This window comes from Eschrichtius robustus, chromosome 5 (genome assembly GCF_028021215.1).
Source record: "Eschrichtius robustus isolate mEscRob2 chromosome 5, mEscRob2.pri, whole genome shotgun sequence".
Classification (NCBI taxonomy): domain Eukaryota; kingdom Metazoa; phylum Chordata; class Mammalia; order Artiodactyla; family Eschrichtiidae; genus Eschrichtius; species Eschrichtius robustus.
The window spans coordinates 59102212-59126051 of NC_090828.1; the positions used below are offsets into that span (position 1 = coordinate 59102212).

The 23840-nt window shown below is 35.7% G+C and overlaps 2 protein-coding genes across 10 annotated transcripts in view; one reads left to right on the forward strand and one right to left on the reverse strand.

Annotated features, from left to right (window-relative positions):
- SCRN3 (secernin 3) overlaps positions 1 to 16538 on the reverse strand; it is a 39104-nt gene extending 22566 nt beyond the window's left edge. For 3 of the 9 annotated variants that reach the window (XM_068544898.1, XM_068544897.1, XM_068544896.1), the window contains exons 1-5: positions 15698 to 16137; positions 14381 to 14550; positions 12104 to 12285; positions 11265 to 11464; positions 8371 to 8583 (exon numbers count right to left, since the gene is read on the reverse strand). In XM_068544898.1, the coding sequence (XP_068400999.1) occupies positions 8371 to 8583; positions 11265 to 11464; positions 12104 to 12285; positions 14381 to 14539 (754 nt within the window). In that variant the 5' untranslated portion in view covers positions 14540 to 14550; positions 15698 to 16137. Of the gene's footprint in view, positions 1 to 8370; positions 8584 to 11264; positions 11465 to 12103; positions 12286 to 14380; positions 14551 to 15697; positions 16138 to 16158; positions 16273 to 16452 lie in introns of those variants that run through there. The other 6 variants (XM_068544892.1, XM_068544893.1, XM_068544895.1 and 3 more) reach the window with 6 other exon arrangements.
- Positions 16539 to 16568: 30 nt separating this feature from the next.
- The window catches only part of CIR1 (corepressor interacting with RBPJ, CIR1), a 39867-nt gene continuing 32595 nt past the window's right edge, over positions 16569 to 23840 (forward strand). Inside the window, exons 1-2 of the mRNA XM_068544902.1 lie at positions 16569 to 16718; positions 21035 to 21129. Of these exons, the coding sequence (XP_068401003.1) occupies positions 16647 to 16718; positions 21035 to 21129 (167 nt within the window). The 5' untranslated portion in view covers positions 16569 to 16646. The remainder of the gene's footprint in view (positions 16719 to 21034; positions 21130 to 23840) is intronic.

Sequence of the window (23840 nt, forward strand, 5' to 3'; positions counted from 1 at the left end):
CCCATTTTTGTTACAGCTTTAGCCTGAGGGAAGGCCATGGTCAATGCCGTGCAATGTGGCACAGGTAGTTATAGAAAACCTTGGTCTTTCTGGCCTGAAGAACCAGAGGCCAACTACCGGTACTAGAAGGTGAAGGGAGAATCGCAGAAAGGAGAGAGTTACAGAGAGGAACCCCCAAATTCTTTGTAAAAAAAAAAAAAAAACACTCTGCCCAAATCTCCATCTGTTTCATGAATCAGTATATGTGGGGGAGAATGATAGCAGCTCAGCTAAAGATAAAAGAACAAAACTGGAATTTGAGCTGCTGACCAGGAGACAGACTTTGCAGACAGAACACAACCAATTCAACTGCTAAATCAAAAGTTATTGGTATTTCTTCCTAGGTGAGTTTTGGTGATTGGTGGCTTTCAAGGAATTGGTTCATTTCCTCTAAGTTACTGAACACACTTAGAGCTGTTTATAGTGTTTCCCTATTATCCTCCTAATGTCTATGGGGTCTATAATAATATCTGTATTCCTGACATGTAACTTGTGTTTTTTTCCTTTTTTTTTTTTTTTTCTTTGTGGAGCTGAGTGTTTTAATTTATTAATCTTTTCAAAGAACCAGCTTGTAATTTGATCCATTTTCTCCACTGTTTTGTTTTCAATTTTACTGATTTCTGCACTTTATTATTTCTTTCTTTTCTTTGCTTGGGATTTTTTTTTTCTTTTTTTTCTTTCTTTTCTTTTTTTTTTTTTGGTTTATTGAAGTGAAAGTTTACATTGTTGATTTGAGACCTTTCTTATTCTCTAATTTAAGCACTTAATGCTTTAAATTTTCCTGTAAACACTACTTTTGCTGCATGCTATAAATTTTGGTATATTCATTTTCATTTCATTCCACTCAAAATATTTTCTAATTTCCCTTGAGACTTCTTTTTTGACCCATACATTTAAAGTGTCTTGTGTGGACTTCCCTGGTGGCACAGTGGTTAAGAATCTGCCTGCCAATGCAGGGGACACGGGTTCGAGTCCTGGTCTGGGAAGATCCCACATGCCGCGGAGCAACTAAGCCTGTGCGCCACAACTATTGAGCCTGTGCTCTAGAGCCTGTGAGCCACAACTACTGAAGCCCGCGCGCCTAGAGCCTGTGCTCCACAACAAGAGAAGCCACCGCAATGAGAAGCCCACGCACTGCAACCAAGAGTAGACCCCGCTTGCCGCAACTAGAGGAAGCCCGTGCGCAGCAACGAAGACCCAACGCATCCAAAAATAAATAATAAATTTTTAAAAAATAGAGAAAAAAAAAATGAAGTGTGTTGTGTGATTTCCAAGTATTGGGGATTTTCCAGATATCCTTATGTAACTGATTTCAAATATAATTTTATTATTGTCAAAGACTTAACTTAGTGTCTCTTTTTAAGATTTGTTTTATGATCCAGGATATGGTCAACTTAGTGTATGTTCCATGTGCACTTGAAAAGAATGTGCATTCCACTGTTGTTGGGTGGAGAATTCTATAATCATCAGTTAGATCCAGTGGTTGATATACTGTTCAATTCTTTCACATCCTTGCTGATTTTCTGTCCACTGGTTCTTCCCATTACTGAGAGAGAAGCATTGCAGTCTCCACCTATAATTGTGGAACTGGCTACTTCTCCTTTCAGTTCTGTTAGTTCTTACTTCATATATTTTGAAGATTTGTTGTTAGGTTCATATACATTTACCATGGAGAAAATAATAACCCTGAAATGACCCTCTTTTGATTATGTGATATGTCTCTCCCTGGTAATGTACCTTGCTCAAAAGTCTACTTCATCTAATATTTATATAGCCAACCCAGCTGTCTTTTGATCAGTGTTTACATGCTATAACTTCTCCCATTCTTTTACCTTCGCCTACTTAAAGTGAGTCACTCATACACAGCATATAGCTGAGTCGTGGTTTGTTTGTTTTTTTACTTCAGTCTGACACACTTCATCTTTTAATTGGTATGCTTAGACCATTTAACAATTAATGTAATTATAGATATGTTGAACTTTAGATCTATATTATATTGTTTTATGTCCGATGCTTCTATTTTTATTCTTCCATTTCCCCTTTCCTGCCTTCTTTTTGAATATTTTCTTAGTATTCCATTTTAATTCATGTGTTGGGTTTTTTTTTTTTTACTGTATCTTATTACATAGCTTTTTAAATATTGCTCTAAGGTTACAATATACGTAATTAAATTATCTGTTTACTAGAATCAATATTTTACAGCTCTAAGTACAATGTAGAAACCTTAACACCATATGTACTCCCCTCTTTATACTGTGATTATCATGTGTATTATAGGAAATGTAATTTTGGCTTATAACTGTTAAACATATTTTTAAGGTCTTAAGAGGAGAAACATGGTATTATATTTACCCAATATTTACCATTTCTGTGGCTCTTCCTTCATCCCTGAAGTTCCATGTTTTGCTGTGCTATCACTTCCCTTCTATCTAAAAAAATTCCTTTAGCATTTCTTTTATAGCAGGAATACTGGCAACAAAGTCTCTTAGTTTTCCCATGTCAGGATGTTTTTATTTCACCTTCATTCCTGAAGAATATTTTGTCTAGATACAGAATTATTTTCTTTCAGAGCTTTAAAAATGTTGTTTCACTGCCTTTAGGCATCTATGGTTTATAATGAAAAACACACAGAAATCATTTTTTACCTATATATAATGTGTTATTTTTCTTTAGGTGCTTTTAAGGCTTTTTGTCTTTGGTTTTCAGCAGTTTGTGCATTTAGGCATGGATTTCTTTTCATTTATCTTGTTTGAGGTTTGCTAACTTTCCTGAATCTGTAAATTTAAGTCTTTTGCCATTTTGAGAAGTTTTCAACCATTATTTATTTACAAACTTTTCTGCATCACACTCTTCTCTCCTTCTAAGACTCTATGACTCTAGATGTTTAGGTATTATCCCACAGTCCCTAAGGCTCTGTTCTGTTTCTTTGTTTCAATCTTTTTCCCCTGTGTTCATATTAGATAATTTCTACTGATCTATCTTCAAATTCACTGATACTTTCCTCTGTCATATCCATTCTGCTACTGAGCCCATCAGAGGAATTTTTTACTTTGGTTACTGTGTTTTTCAATTATAAAATTTCCATTCAGTTCTTTTTTATAGCTTCTATTTCTCTGCTGAGATGTTCTACTTTCCCATTCATATTGGGAGTGTTCACACTTAAAATAGCTGCTTTAAAGTCTTCATTTGAATGACACAAATGAACCTATCTACGAAACAGAAACAGACTCATGGACATAGAGAACAGACTTGTGGTTGTCAAGGGGGAGAAGGTTGGGGGAGAGATGGAATAGGAGGTTGGGGTTAGCAGATGTAAGCTATTATACATAGAATGGATAAACAACTAGGTCCTACTATATAGCACAGAGAACTATATTCAATATCCTGTGATAACCCATAATGGAAAAGAATACAAAAAAGAATATATATATATATTGATATATATATACATTTAACTGAATCACTTTGCTGTACAGCAGAAATTAACACAACATTGTAAATCAACTGTACTTCAATCAAAAAAAATAACAGAATAAAGTCTTCATTTGATAATCCCAACATCTAGACCATCTTGTGGTTGGTATCTATTGTCCTTTCCCTTCCAAGTTGTTGAGATTTTCCTGGTTTTCATATATTGGGTAATTTTGGATTGTATCATTTAGATTATAACATTATGTTATGAGATTTTGGGCCCACTTTCTGTCCACACCCAGTGCATAGTTCCAGGAATCATACGGTTTGAAACCAGGCCAAGTGATATGGAAGGAAAAAAACCATGAAACTCACTGCTGGATGAATTCATACTTTGGGTTCTGGTTTCTTTCTCCTATTTCCTGTTCCTTTTTACATTTAAAGGTCCTCAGATAACTGTTCCATACAATATTTCCACGCTTTTGGTTATATTCAGAAAAAGAGATTGAGTTTACTTACAGCATCTTATCTGGAACCAGAACCAGCCTACATTAAATGTTAATGAACTACAGTTTCTAAGTAAAAGGCAAAACTTATCAGAATGGTTAAAAAAAAAAGATTAAACCATATTTTTTTTTACAAGAAATGTGCTTTAAATATAAAGATACAGATAGTTTGAAAGCAAATGGATAGGTGAGTATATGTCATATAAACAGTAAACAGAAAGCTGGGCTAAAGTTGACTTCAAGACAAACAGTATTAACAGTGAGAAATAATATTTCATGAAGAAAAGAGCCAATTCACCAGAAAGACAAAACAATTATAAATGTGTATGCACCTAATAACAGAGCTTTAATATATATTAAGCAAAAACTGACAGAATTAAAGGGAGAAACAGACAATTCCATAAACATAATTGGAGATATTCACACTCCTCTCTTAGTAATATATACAACAAGAAAAAAAAATCATTGAAGATGTAGATGATCACAGTAACCATCTTGACCTAATTGATATTTATAAAACTCTATACCTAACAAGTGCAAGGTACATATTTTGTACACCAAAATAGATCATATGCCAGGCCATAAAATAAGTCTCAGTAAATTTTAAAGGACTGAAGTCATATAGAGTATGTTCTCTGAGTTCAGTGGAATTAAATTAGAAATCAATAACAATAAGATATCTAGGAAACCCCCAAATATTTGGAAATTCATAACACACTTCTAAATAATCCACAAGTCAGAAAAGAAATCACGAGGGAAATTTTAAAACATTTCAAATGAATGATAACTAAAGATGTTGAATGATATTCCAAATATACCATCAACTAAAAAGTGGATTAAAGTAGAATATATTCAGTATTGACCTATTTTTATTTTAAAAAATAAGCTGTATATGTATAAAGGGAAATATGGCTACAAAGAATATCTGCTAGCAATGATACATTTTACTTTTGCAATTAAAAATATTTAAATGTTAAGTGAGTGCTGAGTACTTATTATGAGTAATTTTTGTTCCTCTTTGTTTACCTGCATTTTCCAAATGCTTAACTTTGAACATTTGTTACAACGTTCAATTTTGGTTTTGTTTCAGTGACTGTAATTTTCATTTTTAGAATTTCTGCACATTTTAGAATTTTCAAATTTATCTGTTTATTTTTCATAATCTCCTACTCTTGCTTTATGGATTTCATTCCTTCCTTTATATCTTTGAACATTTTAATTTTATTTTTTTAACTTTTTATTATAGAAAATTTTAAATATATAAAAGTTCAGAAAAATTATACAATGAATCCTCAAATATTCATTACTGCTTCAACAGTTATCAAATCCCTCCCATCAAATTATTTTGAAGAAAATCCCAGTCACATCATCTCATCCATAATACTTCAGTACGTATCTATACAAAAGGAATTTTTTTATAAATATAGCTAAAATACAATTACCACATCTGAATTTTTAAATAATAATTCCTTAACATTATCAAATACCTTTGAAAGTTTTAATCATTAGCTAAATTTAAATCAGCTAATTTGTTCTTGGGTGTGAATTTCCTGTATTTGTTGGGTCTATGAATTGTTTCTCTTTTAGTACTGTATTTGCTCATGTGTTTCTAATTTTTTTCTGTGAAATCATCTTCAAAGGGAATTTCTGGTAGAGTCCTGGCAGACCATGGATAATGAAGGCTTCCATATGGGTGGTTAATAAAATAGATACAGCCTCCTTACCTGAATCTAAACTGTTATAAACACTGAATAGCAAGAGCCTACAACCCATTATTTTAAATGGAAAAAATAATAATGTATTCCTAGCCCATATTTAAAAATTCAATCAATTTCCCCAAATATTACTAAATACTTGTAAAACCTATGTAGCAATCAACCAAGAACTTCTGCATAATGCAAAGTGTGTAAACACTAATCATCTATTTATTTAACTCTCAGTGAATGTCCAGTAATTGTGCTTGTGTGCAGTTCAAAATAATAACATATCTTACTGGATATGAATTGCATTTCTCTTCTATACTGCAAAAAACACTCAGTATAATGTAAATAGAACTTCTGCTTCCAACCATGATGGAACAGTAGGGTCTAGAATTACCCTCTACTGTAGACAAACAGAAAACTGGACAAAATATATAAAACTGTTTTTGGATATTGGACAACAGGTAATGTAGGATTATGATCCCTGAGAGAAAGGAAACAAATAAAGTAAGCCCTACCATTGTGTTGACTCCAGGAGCTCAGTGATGTTGGAGGCAATTTTCAGACAACAGTGCAGGGAGGGAGACCCAGACATAGCCCAAAGATCACTCTAAGTTGAGGAAACAGAGGTGGAAGTTCAGGGAGGTCAAGGTGGTAGAATTTGCAAAGCAGAGCACCAAAGAGGAATAAGCTACCTCTCAAAAAATTTCTAGCAACCTGTACAGAGGGTCCATTGAGCCTCTGGCTGAATACCAATTTGCACACACACATAGGGTGAAACTCCACAAGACCAAACAAAGAACAAATTATAAGGAAAGAGCAATTATTGGAAACTATGAGGTTTTAAAAAATCCATAAAGCTAACACAGGGCTGGGAATCTTTTGAGTTCCCACTAGCTGGAGTAAGAAGATCTCATTTAATACATAAGGCATTCAGCAGAGATCCCAGAAAGATCACATGCCTTTAGTGGGACTAAACTAGCCCTGGTATAATAGCTACTCTAGAGCTACCCTAGAAAAGCAAATAGGCCTAAAAGAGATGAAACTGTTCCCTAAATAATGAAATTAACTGATAAAACAAAGTCCAATACTCATTAAAGGAATAAGACAAAATCCAGAACTCAACGATTAAAATCTGCAATGTCCATCATCTAATCAAAAATTATTAAACATATGAATAAGCAGGAATATGTGACCCAAAACCAGAAGAAAATCAAGTCAACAGAAACAGATGCAGAAATTACAGAGATAATGGAGTTAGAAGACAAGGATGTTAAAACAACTATTATAAAACAGCTGTCGGCTAAATATGCTCAAGGATTTAAAGAAAAACATGAAGGTAATGAATAGAGAAATGAGAGATATACAAAAAGAACCAAATAGAACATGTAGAGATGAAAAATATAATAACTGAAATGAAAATATTACTAGGTGAGATTAACAGCATATTAGATAATGCAGAAGAAAAGATGAATGAACTTGAGGACATAATAATAGAAACTATCCATAATAAATGTAGAAACTACATCCTTTCATCTGAATGTCCATGTTTTTAATGGCAGTTACATGAAGATTCATTATAGCAGATTTCTCATCTGGATGGGAAATTTGAGTAAAACCTGAGTATTTGTCATATATTCATAGAGACACAGGTATGCTGGAATTCTGCATACCTGTGGTTTGCAGGTTCCAAACCAGTTTGTTTCTCAACACAGCACAGGTAGCCTCAGCTGAGTCTACAAAATACATGTAGCTCAGAGTTCAGTCACTCACAAGAGAATGTACTGACCCATAGCCTGGGACAGCAGACAGCTCAATTCCAGGCTGGGACTCGGCATGGAGCAGAGTACTAATCTTAGTAACTAGTCCAGTTCCTGCTCCCCAAATAGGTCTTTCAGCTAGGCACCTACATTCTCATGGGTGTTAAAACTAGCCTCTAAGGATGATACGTGGTCCACAATCCCCTCTTTGACACAGAGAGGAGGACTGTATGGAGAAGAGACACCTCAAATCTTGCTGACTCTATGGGTTCTCTCTTCATTTTTGGTACCTAGTGATTTCCTCTTCTTGTGTTTAAACCTATCTATATATGTCCTTAATGTTTAAATATTTTATTCAACATTTCTAGAGTTTAGGAGTGGAAAGGGAGAATTCTTATATCTGCTCAGTTTGTCTTCTTGGCAAGTTATAGATATAACTTTTGAAATTAGAAAATAACCAATAAGGGTACTATCAAAAGATAAATGAAAGAAGCAGCAGCAATAGTCAAAGAAAACCATCTCCATGTTCCAATGAACTCTGAGAAGAAAAGTAATCCAAATTTGGCTTTAAGAATATTACTAAGAACTGAAAAAAGGGTTTGAGGATTGCAAATCTGAACTTGTCTTTCAGAAAAAATTATTACCGTCTCACAATTATATAGCACTTCACTCATCTCAAAAAACAGCTTACAGTATCACAATGTTTTCAATTCTTTTTTCCTTTGGCTGTGCCACACGGCCTGTGGGATCCTAGTTCCCCAACCAAGAATCGAACCCGTGCCCCCTGCAGTGGAAGCACGGAGTCCCAACCACTGGACCACCAGGGAATTCCCTGTTTTCAGTTTTAATAAAACTATATCTTACTTAGAATAATTTTTCAAAAAACAGACTTTATTATACCCACATTATATTTACACAAAATACCATTTTCATTCTAATATTATTTAAAATTACCTTTATGTTTATTCAGAAGCTTGTAGCCTTCACAGTATCTGCCTGGAGAAATCATCATCTTGGCTGTGTCAAGATAAGAGTATGTTGCAGCAAAATCAAACTCCTTTTTACCATCCCACCAACCTTTCTGCTTAGCATAGCTTCTCATGTCTGGGTGTTCCCGATCAATCTTGGTTGTTATAGAAAGCTGATTAGAAATATTACGAACTCCCTCTATTTTCAAAGAAGAGAGGAAGGGAGAAGAAAAATAATATTTAATCTAATATATCTATCTCTGTACATTATGATTCTTAATCATTATTTCAATGTAAATATAGGCTTCTCAATGTACCATGTGCATCTATTTATTACATACTCAAATAGATAAATTATTTTTTTAAATTTAACTTTTTATTTTGAGGTAATTATGGATTCACATGCAGTTGTAAGAATTAAAGAGAGAGCTACGCACCTTTACACCGTCTCCCCAAATGGTAACATCTTGTATAATATCACAACCAAAATACTGGTATTTATACAGTCAAGGTACAGAATATCACAAGGATCACTCGTGTTGCCCTTTTATAGCCACACCCACTTGTCTCCCACGCCCACCGCTTCATTAACCCCAGGCAACCATCTGTTATCCATTTTTATAATTGTCATTTCAAGAAAATCATATAAATGGAATCATATAATATACAATCTTTAGGCTTTTTTTACTCAGTTTAATTCCCTAAAGATTATTCCAGGTTATTGTATGTATCAACAATTCATTCCTTTTTATTGCTGACTAGTATTCCATGTTATAGACATTCTATGGTTTGTTTAAACATTCACAAGTTAAAGGACAGCTAGGTTGTTTCCAGTTTTTGGTATCATGGGAAAAGCTGCTCTAAAAATTCATGTACAGGTTTTTGTGTGCATTTAAGTTTTATTTCTCTGGGATAAATGCATAAGATTGCAATTGCTGCACTGTATAATAGTTGCATATTAAGGTTTTTTTTTAACTGCCAAACTGTTTTCCAGAGTGACTGTACATTCTTATTAGCAATGTACCATCCTTCACATTCTCACTAGCATTTGGGAGTGTCATTTAAAAATTTTTAGCCATTCTGATAGAGGTAGAGTGGTATCTCATTGTGGTTTTAGTTTGCATTTCCCTAATGGCTAATGGCGTTGAACATCATTTCATGTGCTTTTGTGACATGTGTATATCCTTATAGGTGAAATGTCTCTTCGTGTCATTTGTCTTTTTACTGTTGAGTTTTGACAGTTCTTTATATATTCTAGATATTAGTCTTTTATATGAATTACTGTTTAAAAAATAGTCATAAGTAAGTTTAGAACAGAAATATAAGGCTTCTAAAAATATCATGGCACTAAGTTATAACAAAATTTTCAACTAAAATACAAAACAGAAGAAACAATAAAAGTCTGTTCTAAACAGATCAGAATAAATGAAATCGATCATGATAAATGAAAATTAATAACATTTTACAACAGATTTAGAATGATAGTCTGCCAAGTAGAAATCAATTTAATTACTCTAATGAAATCATACTTGGGATATTCTTACTACAAAAATAGACTTAAGTCATGATAGAATCAAAGACAGAGAAGAGGAATTTTCCATCGAGTAGATAATTCCCTATAGTTAAACTACTTAGTTCTTGGGCTAATTTAGTAATAGGAAGAGAAACAAGTTGGCAAAGTTAATCTACAATTGGTTAATCAGACTCAGTGAAGGTGTTTGTTTTGGATGGCTCGGTGGGGCTATCTTTTTCAACAGAATTAGTTTTTCTCTTGGATGTAGCACACTTGACAAAATAAAAAGTAATTAATGGTATAATCAGGCCAATTATCACAATAATAAAAAGAGTCTAAATTCAGTTTTGTGTATTAATAAACATATATGCAAAATATAAAATAAAATGTCCATCAAAACAACTGTCAATGACCTGTTTTGAAAAATAACATACAAATCCTCCAAAGGTAGCTCAAGGCTACCTTCATGAAGACTTCCCAAATTTCTCCAGCTCACGATGACTTTTCCTTTCTCTAAATGTTCATAGCATATATGTGTGTGTGTCATTCACTTGCCATTTAATATTTTCACATGTGTATCTTATCCCCCCTGTAAAACTATGAGATCCAGGAGGTAATTACACAAGAAGTACATGATCATGCTTAAGCACAAGGTTGTACTCTAGTGAAAGAATACTGAACTGAGAGTCAGGATGGAAAGATTTACATACTAAGTCTCTCATTCACTGCCTTGAGTAAATCATTTCATATCTCTGGATTTCCTCACTTGAAAAATGAGAGGAATATATGGTTACAAAGAAATCAAGAAAAAAAAAAGCAAAGCATTCTAAAACAATCAACTGTGTTATTTACTCAATGACATCAAATTTTTATACTTTACTATTGTATCAATATATTCTTTCTAACGACTAAACCCACAGTCACCAATCCCCAATAACACTACCCTGTCCTCACCTCCATAACCACACATGATAAAATGTTTGAGTTCAGCCCAAAGTTAAAACATGAAAAAATGGTAAAGAAATGGTTTCACTTCATAAAAAAGTGAAAAAGGGGAGGGGTGTAAAAAAAGTGAAAAAGTACTATAAAACAGCCAAGAGCTACTGCACAGAAAATGTATACAGGTTATATGAAATTAATATCATATATATTGAAAAGAGATAACACCACCTTTTCCTCTTTTTCAAGAAAGCCCTTTATAGTGCTCTTTCAATGTATGTTCTTTCAAATTTTTTCATTTCCCCTTCAGTTTTCGCCTTCATTGCACTGGAGTATAAATCTTGAAAAACAATTAAATGCAATGTCTGCAACTAAGAGGTTTTTTTATTAATTGTAAAACAAATTAAATCATGAAAAGTTGTCCATACCTTGTACTTTTTCTGCTGCCCAGTACTTCCCTGCAGTCTCCAGAACCCAGGCTTCGTTCCTATCAGCTATCAGGAAACTGTTGTGATAGCTAAATACCATCCTGCCCTCTGAACAATTTCCACCCTGGCCATATTTTTCTAATAAATCAACAATGACATTGAGGGCTTTTTCAGCTGTATCAGCTCTTTCAAGACCAAGTCTAAAATAAAAATATTAAAGTTCTCAGATTAAAATAAATTTCCATTATGTTTCTTAAATAATTTCATGCACATGAGATTTTGTGTTTATATTCCAAGTAAAAATCCTTTCAAGTTAACAGATACACTGAAATCCAACTTCTAAACTATTCCTTGTGAAGTAGTGAAGTCGGTTTGGAATCATGAAAACAAAGATTTGGAGTCTAAACTATTCCTTGTGAAGTAGCGAAGTCAGTTTGGACTCATGAAAACAAAGATTTGGAGTCAAAAAGATCATCGTTCAAATTACAACTTGGTAGTTTATTGGCAAATCACTTTATCTCTGAACCTTAGGTATCTCATCTGTAAAATTAGGATAATAATAATATCCCATAAGGTGACTGTGAGAATTAGTTACAGTCGATAAAGTAAGTTAGGTACTTCCAATGAATCATAATTTTCAACTCCTTCCCTTCTCTTAATTAATGATATTTGAGAGTCTTGAAATTGCATGCCTGCATTCTGAAGCATTTTTAACACAAACTATAAAGTATCAAAGTCCAAAAAATGAAAAAAAAAGGGAAGATAAAACATGTTAAGAGTTACAACAAATCTTAAATTTAGACAAGTTCTACAGTGCAAAAATATAACAAAAAAATAACCTGACAAGGTCCATGCCCAGTAGTGCCTCTTCATCACAAACTTCTTCTCTTCCCCATACAGCTTCATTCCCAATGCAAACTCCATGCTCATTGGCTCCCATTTCTGCCCCCCATAACCAAGCTGGGCGACTAAGGACAATAGCATATGTTTCAGGAACTTGATCAATTTCTATGTAAGTACACTGTAGAGAAAGTCATAGCAACAACAATAAAACCAAAAAAGAAAAGTTATCAAAGTCTAGAATCTTAAAATCCATCAGAAGACGTGACGATTATGAAAGAGATTATAACTAAATTGAAAATTTCAATAATAGAGGCATTACGCTTAAAACATATTCAGAATTGTCCCTAGAGCATTTATTCATTCAGATATTTGCTAAGCATCTCCTACGATAAAGCACTCTGCTAAGAGATATATTGGTTTCAAAGATGAATCAGATGCGGATCTTGCTGTCAAGAAACTAAGACTTCTACATTACCTAAGATACAATGAAATATAAAGTATAAAGACTATGAAGAAAAGTGAAGATGGGGTGCTAATGGAAGCTCAGGAAAGGGATAGTTTCTAGTTGTGGAATCTTGAAACATTTTGTAGAGAAAGATGTATCTGAGTTGAAGTGTAAGGAAACAGATCTCAAACTCAATGTCCAGTGTTTCTTGATTGGTGATGTAAGTTCCATATGGTAGCCCTTAAATACATAGATGCCCATGTCACATGTGGGAATCACCGAATATGTCCACAGCAGTGAAAAGAATGAGAACCACTGTTAGAGGATAGGTGAGACTTAAATATGAAGAGATAAAATACAAATGGATCCAAGGGACTTCCCTGGTGGCGCAGTGTATAAGACTCCATGCTCCCAGTGCAGGGGGCCTGGGTTCGATCCCTGGTCAGGGAACTAGATCCCACATGCATGCCGCAACTAAGAGTTCGCACGCCGCAACTAAGAGTTTGCACGCCAAAACTAAGGTGCCCACGTGCCTCAACTAAGGAGCTGATGAGCTGCAACTAAGGAGCCTGCCTACTGCAACTAAGACCCGGTGCAACCAAATAAATAAAAAATAATTAAAAAAAGAAATGGACCCAAGATGAATAAATAATCTCAGCAAAAGAAAAAAATTGGCCTAGTAAAGTCAGTCCTCCACACACACAGGTTCCACGTCCACAGATTCAACCAAACACAGATTGAAACTATTCAGGAAAAATAAAACATTCCAGAAAGTTCCAAAAAGCAGAACTTGAATTTGACACTTGCTGGCAACTATTTAGACAGCATTTACATTGTATTTACAACTATTTACATACCATTCACATTCTACTATAAATAATCTAGAGAAAATTTAAAGTTTACGGGAGGATGTGCATAGGTTATACGCATTTATATGCTATTTTATATAAGGGACTTAAGCATCAAAGGATTTTGATATCCTAGGGGCTCCTGGAACCAATCCCCCACGGATGTGGAGGAACAACTGTATACATAAAATGTCTAATATTTAATATATTTTGGTATTAGAATATCAATAAAAAGGAATCTAAAAAATATATAACTTAGGAATAAAAGCATAGTATGAAATTTTTAAGTTCCATGCTAAATGGATTTTTTTAATAAAAAATTTAAAGGATCCTTTAATTGACCTGTATACTATCAAATGACTGCATAAATTGCATAGTGTTGACAGTGTTACCACTGGATCAAAAAACCTTTTTTGATGATAAAATTGTTACTTCCAGAGTCTGGAATGACTTTTCCTATTCTACACCAATCAGAATCCTTTTTGCCCATCAAACTCCAGCTGAAAGCCCAACTCTTGGTGAAGCCTTCCTTAATTCCTAGTCTGAATTACTTGCTTCTCCACTGATGTCACAACTTGCTGCCCTTACTTAAATTTAGCATTTAAACCATCCTTTTTTACAATGCAGTTAGTTACATACACATCCTATTCCTCTACTAGACTCTAAGCTCCTGGAAGACAGAACTAGTCTTGACAGCAGGCTTTAAATCCCTTTGCCCTATTCGACATGCTTGCATATGGTAAGCATTCAAATATCTGATCAAAGAATTAACAATTCTTATTATTGTTATTTCAGATTCCTCCAAATCATTGAAATTAAAGACCAGAAGTCTAGTTCTGATTCAAATTATTTTTCAAATTTAAATTCTTAAATTTTTAACTTCTATAGCCTCTGCCAAATGGCTAGCTAATGATTTTTAAAAACCTGTTTATGATATTTTTAAAGAAAAATATTGCTAACAAAACATGCATTTCACCTACCTTAAGATGTTCCTTCAGGTTGTCATGAACTGCAGCAGGAAAATAAACTACCTCCTGTACTTCATCACAGGGTCTATCTGAATTTTTTCCAAAAATAATCCTGTTATTAACTGTTGCTGGAGGTAGTGCCACAAAAGTGTCACAGGAACAAGGTTCCATTTTTTTTAAAACTAAAAATCATATGGAAGATTCAAAATAAAAAGAAAAGCATTTTTAGTATATACAAAACAAAGAGTTTTACTTGATGACCAGGGGATATTACTGCCATATCTAACATAGGATACTCATTAAAGTTTCAAATTTCATATCAGTAAGAAAATGACTTGGGAATCAATCTAGTACTACAAGATTTAGTAAGAAAATAGGAATGACAGGTACCTTCTTCTAGATTATAGGTCAAATTTACTCTCTAAGCTCTTTCTCTCCTGAAGTCTTCCTTGAATCTCCTTTCACTATTTCCATATTTGGGAACACCTGTACCTAGCTCTACTGTTATGAAGACCATATTTGTGTATATATGTCTTCTTAGTGGACAGTGAGATCCTTGAGAGCTGAGAGTATGTCTTATTAATCTTTGTATTCTCATCACTGGAACTTATGGAAAAGTCACAGTATTATATACCCAGTGTTTCCTCAAAGGCAGGAAGAAGGGGTCTCTTTTGAACTGGTTACAATACTAATAAGACTGAAATTTTGAAACAGACTCACTGAATTGGACAAATACAAAAACATGTCAATAAAATTCCAAATTGTTATTTCCAGGAAGACGTTCACATTCAACTTGTGAATCCTGATTGTATAATTTAATATCAAGATCATGTCTTCATTTGTAATTTGGAAAATCTTAAATCCTCAATTTAGTAGAATTTGTTTGCTTCCAGAATGGCACATTGTCTTAGAGTTTCAGATTTAAATGTAATAAATGATTCATTCAAAAGAAAACAAAATGACTCAAGTAAGAAACAACTTCAGCCTGAAACACCTAAGGGTTTTTCTTTTTTCCTCAATGATGGAAACAGAGCGGTCACCATTGCTTCTGTTCTTTTCCGTGTGAATTTCAACCTTTATATCCTAGATCGCCTTCTATTTGTGTTCCAAAGCTAATTCCACCACTACCTAACTTTGGCAGGCTATTTAATCTCTAAGTCTCCTGCCTCATCGGTAAATATCTCGGGGGCTGTTACGAGAATTTAATAAGACAGTGTGTAAAGCGTTTTTCAGTTGTTAGAACATATCAGACACTTAGAGCTGTTACTGTTATTATTCGTCAGAAGAGTCAATTTCTTACAAAAGGCTTATTCTTGACGTCACACTCACCCCCTCCCGCCAGAGGATTTGGTTGGTGGATCCCCTCAGCAGTAGCAGCCACGTCCACTCAAAACCGTGAAGTTTCAAGAGCCATCAAGCTTCAATGGGTGATCTGAGCTAACTGCGGTAATGAGGAAAGCTAAGGAAACATGCCACCTAGTTAAGAAGACACCTAGACCATTTAGGAGGGGAAGCCTTGAGAGCCTTTACTAACTCCTAAAATGTATTCGTCATTTAACAAATGTTCATGAATATCTTTCTGCACCAGGCACCGTATTGGTAACAAAATAGAGTCCTCGTTCCTTTGGAGTTGACATTCTACTTATGACATTCTACTATATGCTTTAGTTCACCAAGCGGTTTCAGACACATCACATCGTTCGATCCTCACAAACCTGCTACAGTTAGGGCAAGAATTACTACTTTAGCAACACAGATGGAAAAAGTTGGTTTAGAAAAGTTTACGTAACTCGAAATGGAGTTCACAGAGTAAAGGGTTCGGACTTCAAACACCTCCTTGCAGATAAGCCGCCACCAAGCCCGCACTCCGCACCCAAACTGGCTGCACCCGAACTGGCTGCACTCGAACTGCAGCCCGCGCCGCGACCCGGACCCCTCCCAGGAGCCCCTCCCAGCAGCCCCCCCCCCAGGAGCCCCTCCCAGCAGCCCCTCCCAGGAGCCCCTCGGCCCCGCCGCGCCGCAGTTCCCGACTTCCCGCTTCCAACAACTACTATGCTCGCCCCACCCCCGTGCACGCCCCTCACCTGGCCTCCGAGGGGCCCAAAGTGAAAGGAGGAAGGGGCGAAGAGGGAGCGGCAGAGGCGCTAATTGCCGGAAGCTGTCCCTTTTGACCCCGGAAGTTCCCTCTGCCACGGCAGGCGTAGTTCCGGTTAGGCGGCAGAGTTTGTTTACGTTGCTCTCAGATCTAGCGGCTGCCTTCCCCAGCTCAGGCTCCAAAATGGGAAAATCCTTCGCCAATTTCATGTGCAAGAAGGACTTTCATCCTGCCTCCAAATCCAACATCAAAAAAGTGAGTACGGGGAGCAGGCCCTTGGCGCCTGGGTTCCCAGGGGTTCCTGGAGGTGAGAGTGGTGGTGTCTCTGGGATCCCTGGGACAGTCGCCTCTTCTCCATGCCTAAAGCCCTGGCGTTCTCGTCCCTTCCCGGCTGGCCCTCGACGTTTATTCTATTGTACATCAGCCAGGAGACGGGCGGCTCTGTGTGCTCTTTCGGTTTTGTCAGCTAGAATGTAAATCTTTAAGATATGGAGACCGATAACCGGCTTCCTCATAACTTCCCGCAGCAGATTCTGATGTTGTCTTTTCGAATCCCAGAGATCACGGCTTCTGAGCTCTGCTGTCCTGTACAAAGAAGACTCCCTGTCTATTTAAGATAGATCTTAAAAGGGGACTAAAGTCACACCTTGCTTACTCTTTTTATCCCACTTGATCATGTACCGTCTGTCTGGTGTCATTGATCTTTGGCTTTTTAAATAACCACTTGCAGGTCTACTACGTCCAGTACAGAAAAACTGTGTTGAATATTATAGTAGTGGAAAGCAGAATGGTGAGGTAGGAGGAGTATGAGCATTGAAACCAGACCTAGATTCTGTTTTTCCAGCACAGTCACTTTTAGCCCTGAGACCTTACACAAAATATTTAATGTCCCTGATCCTCAGTGTCCTAATCTATAAGTTAAGAATGATTAATATCAGTTGCCTTGACTTGTGAAATTGTTATGAGGACTAAATAAGATGGTGTAGATAAAGACTTTGAAACAAGTACCACCACCTCGCACTCTGCCCAACACATAAAGGGAGTGCTCAATAAAATGTTAATTGCCCTACACACACCCTTATCCTTAGCCTGCTCCTAACATACAGGTGGTAACAAGAGTTTCATCCCTGGCCCATGTCTTGCTTACTCTGTATGCTTTCCCAAACAATCACAGCCAATTTTATAGTTTTAACCACCCCTTGTTTACTCCTGACTCTCAAATCTACAGTGCAAGATCTTTCCTCTTAGCTGGAGGCACCTGAAGACAACTATATACTAGACAGTTTCATCTTGATATCGTACAGGCATCTCAAACTCAACATATTTGAAATGGAATTTACCTTTTATCCTAAATCTGCTCTTCTTTTTATACCTCCTGTTCTCATATCAGTAGGAAATACAGGTAGTAACACAACCCTTCATCCAGTCACCCAGGCCAGAGACTCAGGATTCGTCCTTTCCCATCACTCCTTTATCTTGTCAGCTAATAATTTCTATTGGTCTTACGTCTCAGATATCTGTTGAATCCATCTCTCCTCCTTGTCACTACTGCCTGTATCTTAGCTTAGACCCTCATCATCTTTCACCTAGACAGTTATATTTCCTAACTGGTTTTTCTGCTGCCAGTCTTGACCCCTCTCAAATCCATTCTCTACCCATCTAGCCATCAGAATAATTATTTTTTTATTTAGCAGTTTTATTGAGGTATAATTCACATACCGTACAATCACCCATTTAAAGTGTTCAATTCAGTAGTTTTTAGTATATTTATGAATTTTATCATCACCACAAAAGTTCTAAAAGGTTTTCATCACCCCCCCTACCCCGCTTAAACCCATATCTATTAACAGTCACTCCCCATTTGTCCTTAATCCTTCCCCCTCCCCAGCCCTAGTCAACCACTAATCTGCTTTTTGTTTCTGTGGATTTGCCTATTCTGGACATTTCATATAAATGGAATCATGCAATATGTGATTTTTTTGTGACTGCCTTCTTTCACTTAGTATAATGTTTCAGAGTTCATGTTGTAGAATGTATTAGTATTACATTCCTTTTTATTGCTGAATAATTCCATTATATGGATATAGCACATTTTATTTATCCATCATTTGATGAATATTTGGGTGTTTCCATAGAGTAGTCATTTTAAAGCGCAACTCTGATTTCTTCTCGCTCCTTATTAAAATACTACAGGATTAAGTCCAGGTAACCAGGCTCCAGTTTATTTTTCCTTCTTCATGCCTTACTGCTATTCTCCCACCATAGATTTTATACTGCGGTAAAATCAAGCTACTTAATTCTTGTTTTACACTTTTGGATCTTTGTCTGAGTTGTTCCCTCTGCTGGTAATATCTTACCTTGTTTTTCCCTTGGTAAAATTTTGATACGCTTCAAAATCCTGTTTAACATGTATGAAGCTACTTGTGTAACAGGGTTATTTATTGCAGCTGAGTTTGTAATAGTAAAAGATTGGAAATTTCTTAATGCCCATCAGTACAGCAGGAGATTGGTTAAGTGAATGGTGGTGTAGCCCCACAAAAGAATGATATTCTTCAGCACCCCATCCTCCAGAAAACAAGAAAGTGTTTTGTTTACTGATCTGGGAATGATCTTCATGGTATAGAATTTTATTTTATACATATTCTCTGTGTACAGCATATTGTATATATATGCTGTATATGTTACCATTTATGAAAAGAGTGACCAAAAAATGCATGTGTGTATATTATATTATGTATATTATGTGTATGTCCATGTGAACATCTTTGGAAGGATATACAAAACAGGAATAATATTGGCTACCTGTGAATATAGTTACTTCATTTAAAAAATAAAGAGCTTCTAAAAACCAAACCTTAGCTATAAAGCATTCCATTATACCAGCCTTTTTCCTTGCCCCCTAGAACACTGTCTTGTTCTATTTCTTCATGTTGAACATATTCTGTTCCAAATATCAATTTTTATTGTTACTATTTTTTTTCTCAGCTGAGGATTTATTGGCGTAAATGCAACCATATAAAAACATTAGTTATGAAAAACACAGTCACCATGTGCCCCCCTCCCCCGCCCTCAGCCCAGGCCCAAATATTGTTACTGTTTATTTACACAATTCCTGTCTTTTTTATTATGAAATATCTTAAATATACGGAAAAGTTAGTATGCTTTTCTATTAGCAGATTCTGAGCATTTTGTAGGCAAGAATATGTTTTACTACTTTTTATTCTAGTTCATCATAAATATTCATGTATTTAAGCTCTTGAGCAATTGAGACTAGTAAAATAACTTTGTAAAATCTAAAGCTTTAAATAAATGGTAGTTATTGGTAGAAGTAATATGTTAATCATTAGAATGTTATTATTAATATATTATTTGACCAGGCAATGACACCTTGCATTTTTCTATTGCAACTGTTTGCATTTTGAGCTGCAGTGAAAATTCCAAACATGTGCCTTTTACTGCCCATCCCAAGTGTAGACTTTTCTTCTACTATAACGTTATATTGGTTATGGCATGTATATTATGTTATGAAGGCAGTGGAAGAAACTTTCAGAAACTTATAACAAAAGAAATTTCTGGTATATCTGTCCCTGAAGGGTTCTCTTTTCATTTCTATTTTTGCTTTTATCTCCATATTAATCTCAGATTATGGTGCCCATAGAAGCTTCCTATCTGAGCACTATTAAATACTGATAACTACTGTTTTGCATCTAAAATTGAATAATGGCAGTCTTGTCCCCCATCCTTCTCCCCACACTTATCTGCCCCCACCTACATTTAATAATTATAATTTTATCAGTGTAAGTATTTTTCCTTGAATTTACCTTCTTAAAACTTAGCTTGTTGGGAGAGAAAGTTTTGCCTTGCTGTTTATGTTGAATGGTTATCAAACATTTTGTCCTTTACTTTATAGGAGGTGGGAAGTCACTGATACCTTTTAAACCTGGAAGTAACATGATTAAATATCCTTGCATAAGTTGTGTGGGCTTTTTACCTTCACCACTTTTACAATTCTGAGAATTTCACATAGGGACGCATTCAGCCTATGGTGGTGGTGCCCTTGAGCAACTGCAGGACGTCAGATGCATCTCTTTGATTCCTCTCTTGTCTCTTCCCTTTTTTCTACAACTACCTTTCATCTCCTTTCCTTTTTTTCTCCTATTTGTCTTCCATTTCTCCTCTCTTGGGGTGTCATTAACACCCACTGGCATCCATGGGCACCGTTTAACCTTACTGGTTGTGCCCTGTATGTTTTTTGGACTAGACATATTCCATGTAGAGAGATGGTCGTTCTCATATCTGAAACAACAGAGGGACTTAATGCAAGAAGCAGTTGTACCCCAAGTGCTCAGCGTGGTTCTCAAGTTTGACATTTTTGCCTGAAAGTTTAGGTGTTTTGAATGATTATATTTAAGGACTTGTATAAAAGCACAAATCAGATTTTCAACTGTTGTTTTGTGATAATGACATTATGACCAAAATAGATGATGTTGTAAACTATATACAATAGCATTTTATATTTTATTATAAAGAGAGCAAACTTCCTACTTAAGTTTTGTACTTTACTAATTTAGGTATGGATGGCAGAACAGAAAATATCATATGATAAGAAGAAACAAGAAGAATTAATGCAACAATATCTTAAAGAACAAGAATCATATGATAATAGGTAAGAAATTCCACTATGCTGGTGTTTTTAGAATAGTCAATTGCATGAGAATATCCTTTACTGAATCATATATTAAATTAGCTTTATTGAATTGAATGCCCCAATGATAGGATTGTATTCCCTGTGAACTGTCTTTACTCTTATATTGATAGATGGGCACTTTTTCCAACCTTACCCATAATTCACATAAAATATTGATTGATGTGACTCCACATACAGTTTATAGGGAAGTCCCAACTTATACAAAACTTAGAAGAAAAATAAATGTCTATACTTGAACTACTGAGGCCTCTTACAAAGATATTTCTTCAACATACACTGAAATGAAAAGGTGCACAGGACAGCTTCAAGAAGTAAATTGAAGTGTCTCTACTTGACCTGCGTGTCATTGTTCTGTTAATGGCAGGATCAGAGCTAGAGTTCTTCATTGGTTTACTACGGTACAGTACCTGCCCTTTAGCTATTGTCATTTATGTTTGTATTTGCAGGTCTAACTCTGAAGCTGATTTCTCTTGGTTAATCAAGCAAATGAATAGTGGTGCTTTAGTTAGATAAGTCATATTTTCTCTTCCACTCAGTCGTATATTTCATCAAAACATGGAACTTAAGCGAAGTAATACTAAACTATTACTAAATACTCTCTTTAAAATATAGTATATGAGAGCAAAATTAAAGAAATAAAATGTTTAGTTTAATTAAGTACTTTTCTCACTCATTTATTTAATCTGATTAACTTTTATTGAGTGCCTACTTCATGTAAGACAACAAATGGTGTTGTAGTGGCCTATAAAATTGTGATGCATAGTTTCTACCCCCAAGAAAATCTAATAAGGGATATGTACATACATATAGTTCAAGGCTGAAAGTAATAACTGATTGAAAACACACTTTATAAAAACTGTGACATGCTAGCATAAGAAAATAATTCCATTTGGGATAACAAGGTAAGACTTCATAAAAGAGGTGACATTTAAGCTGAACTGTGAAGAATGGTAAGGATTTAGATCTTTGGTTCTCAACTGAGGGCCATTATTGCCCCCAGGAGACATGCGGCAATGTTTGGACACATTTTTTTTTTTTAATTTATTTTTGGCTGTGTTGGGTTTTTGTTGCTGCACGCGGGCTTTCGCTAGTTGCGGTGAGCGGGGGCTACTCTTTGTTGCAGTGCACGGGCTTCTCATTGCGGTGGCTTCTGTTGTTGTGGAGCACGGGCTCTAGGTGGGCGGGCTTCAGTAGTTGTGGTGCATGGGCTTCAGTAGTTGTGGCTCACGGGCTTTAGAGCGCAGGCTCAGTAGTTGTGGTGCACGGGCTTAGTTGCTCCGCAGCATGTGGGATCTTCCCGGACCAGGGCTCGAACCTGTGTCCCCTGCATTGGCAGGCAGATTCTTAACCACTACGCTACCAGGGAAGTCCACATTTTTTTTTTAATTAAAAAAATATATTTATTTATTTATTTTGGCCGCGTCTGGTCTTAGTTGCGGCATGTGGGATCTTCATTGTAGCATGTGGGATCTTTCGTTCTGGCGTGTGGGCTCTAGAGCATGCAGGCTTGGTAGTTGCAGCGTGCTGGCTCTCTAGTTGTGGCGCGTGGGTTTTAGAGCGCACAGGCTTAGTTGCCCTGTGGCATGTGGGATCTTAGTTCCCCGACCAGGGATAGAACCTGTGTCCCCTGCTTTGGAAGGCAGATTCTTAATTACTGGACCTCCAGGGAAGTCCCTGGACACATTTTTTGATTGTCACAACTCAGGGGTTGGGTGATAAGAGCACCTAGTGGGTAGATTCTAGGGATGCTGTAAAACAGCCTACAGTGCACTCAAAGAATGATCAAGTCCAAAATGTCAATAGCACTACCGTTGAGAGACCGTGATTTACATATAGTAAAAGCTTATTAAAGATGATCACGGTGGGAAGATGGAGAGGATGTTCAGAAAACAGCCAATATAGTTGAGTTACACCAATGAAGAGATAGTGGAGGTGGAAATATTTGAAGCTATGCACATATCCTGAACTTTGCCCACTGATGTCAATATTCATTGATAGATCTTGCCTGCATCAGTTATTACTGTGGTATTCTAATAGTGATTTTCTGTTTCAGTCCCTCTACATTGTTTAATTTGAATTTTTCTGGAAAGAGGATTTTTCTCTTTCACTCATTTATTTAATCATTTATTCCTATCAGCATGGACTCAGATATTTATTTAATCAGTTATAATCTAATACTCTTATTTATATTTTTGCTCAAATTGTTCCAGTTTTGGCCTTTGCCTGCTCTGTCAGCTTGACTCCTATGTCCATTTAACATGCCCCATCCTTTAAAAAAAAAAAAAAAAAAATTCTTCCTGGCACTACAAGATCGTCAAAAATTTGTCTTTTATTTTTCCCTGCTCCAGCATTGGAATCAACCTGGTTCCTTTTATTGGAGAAAGATATTTACAAACCAGGATCTGGACACTAGGTGTGTTCATTGCTTTTAGGTTTGTTTGTTTGAATTTATGAGTATATAAAAGCAAATTTATGAGTATGTGGAGTGATTTGCTACAGTTTTCTTTTTTCCTCATTCAGAAGTATTGTCCTTGATAGCCAATTCTGTTCCTTAGTACTCTATTTTTTTCCCTTTTAAGTTTTTAACTGTCCTAGATGTTTCTTAATGTTTGTGGATATTGATCCCTACATACTTTTTTTAAAAGATGACAATCACATTTATTATTCTG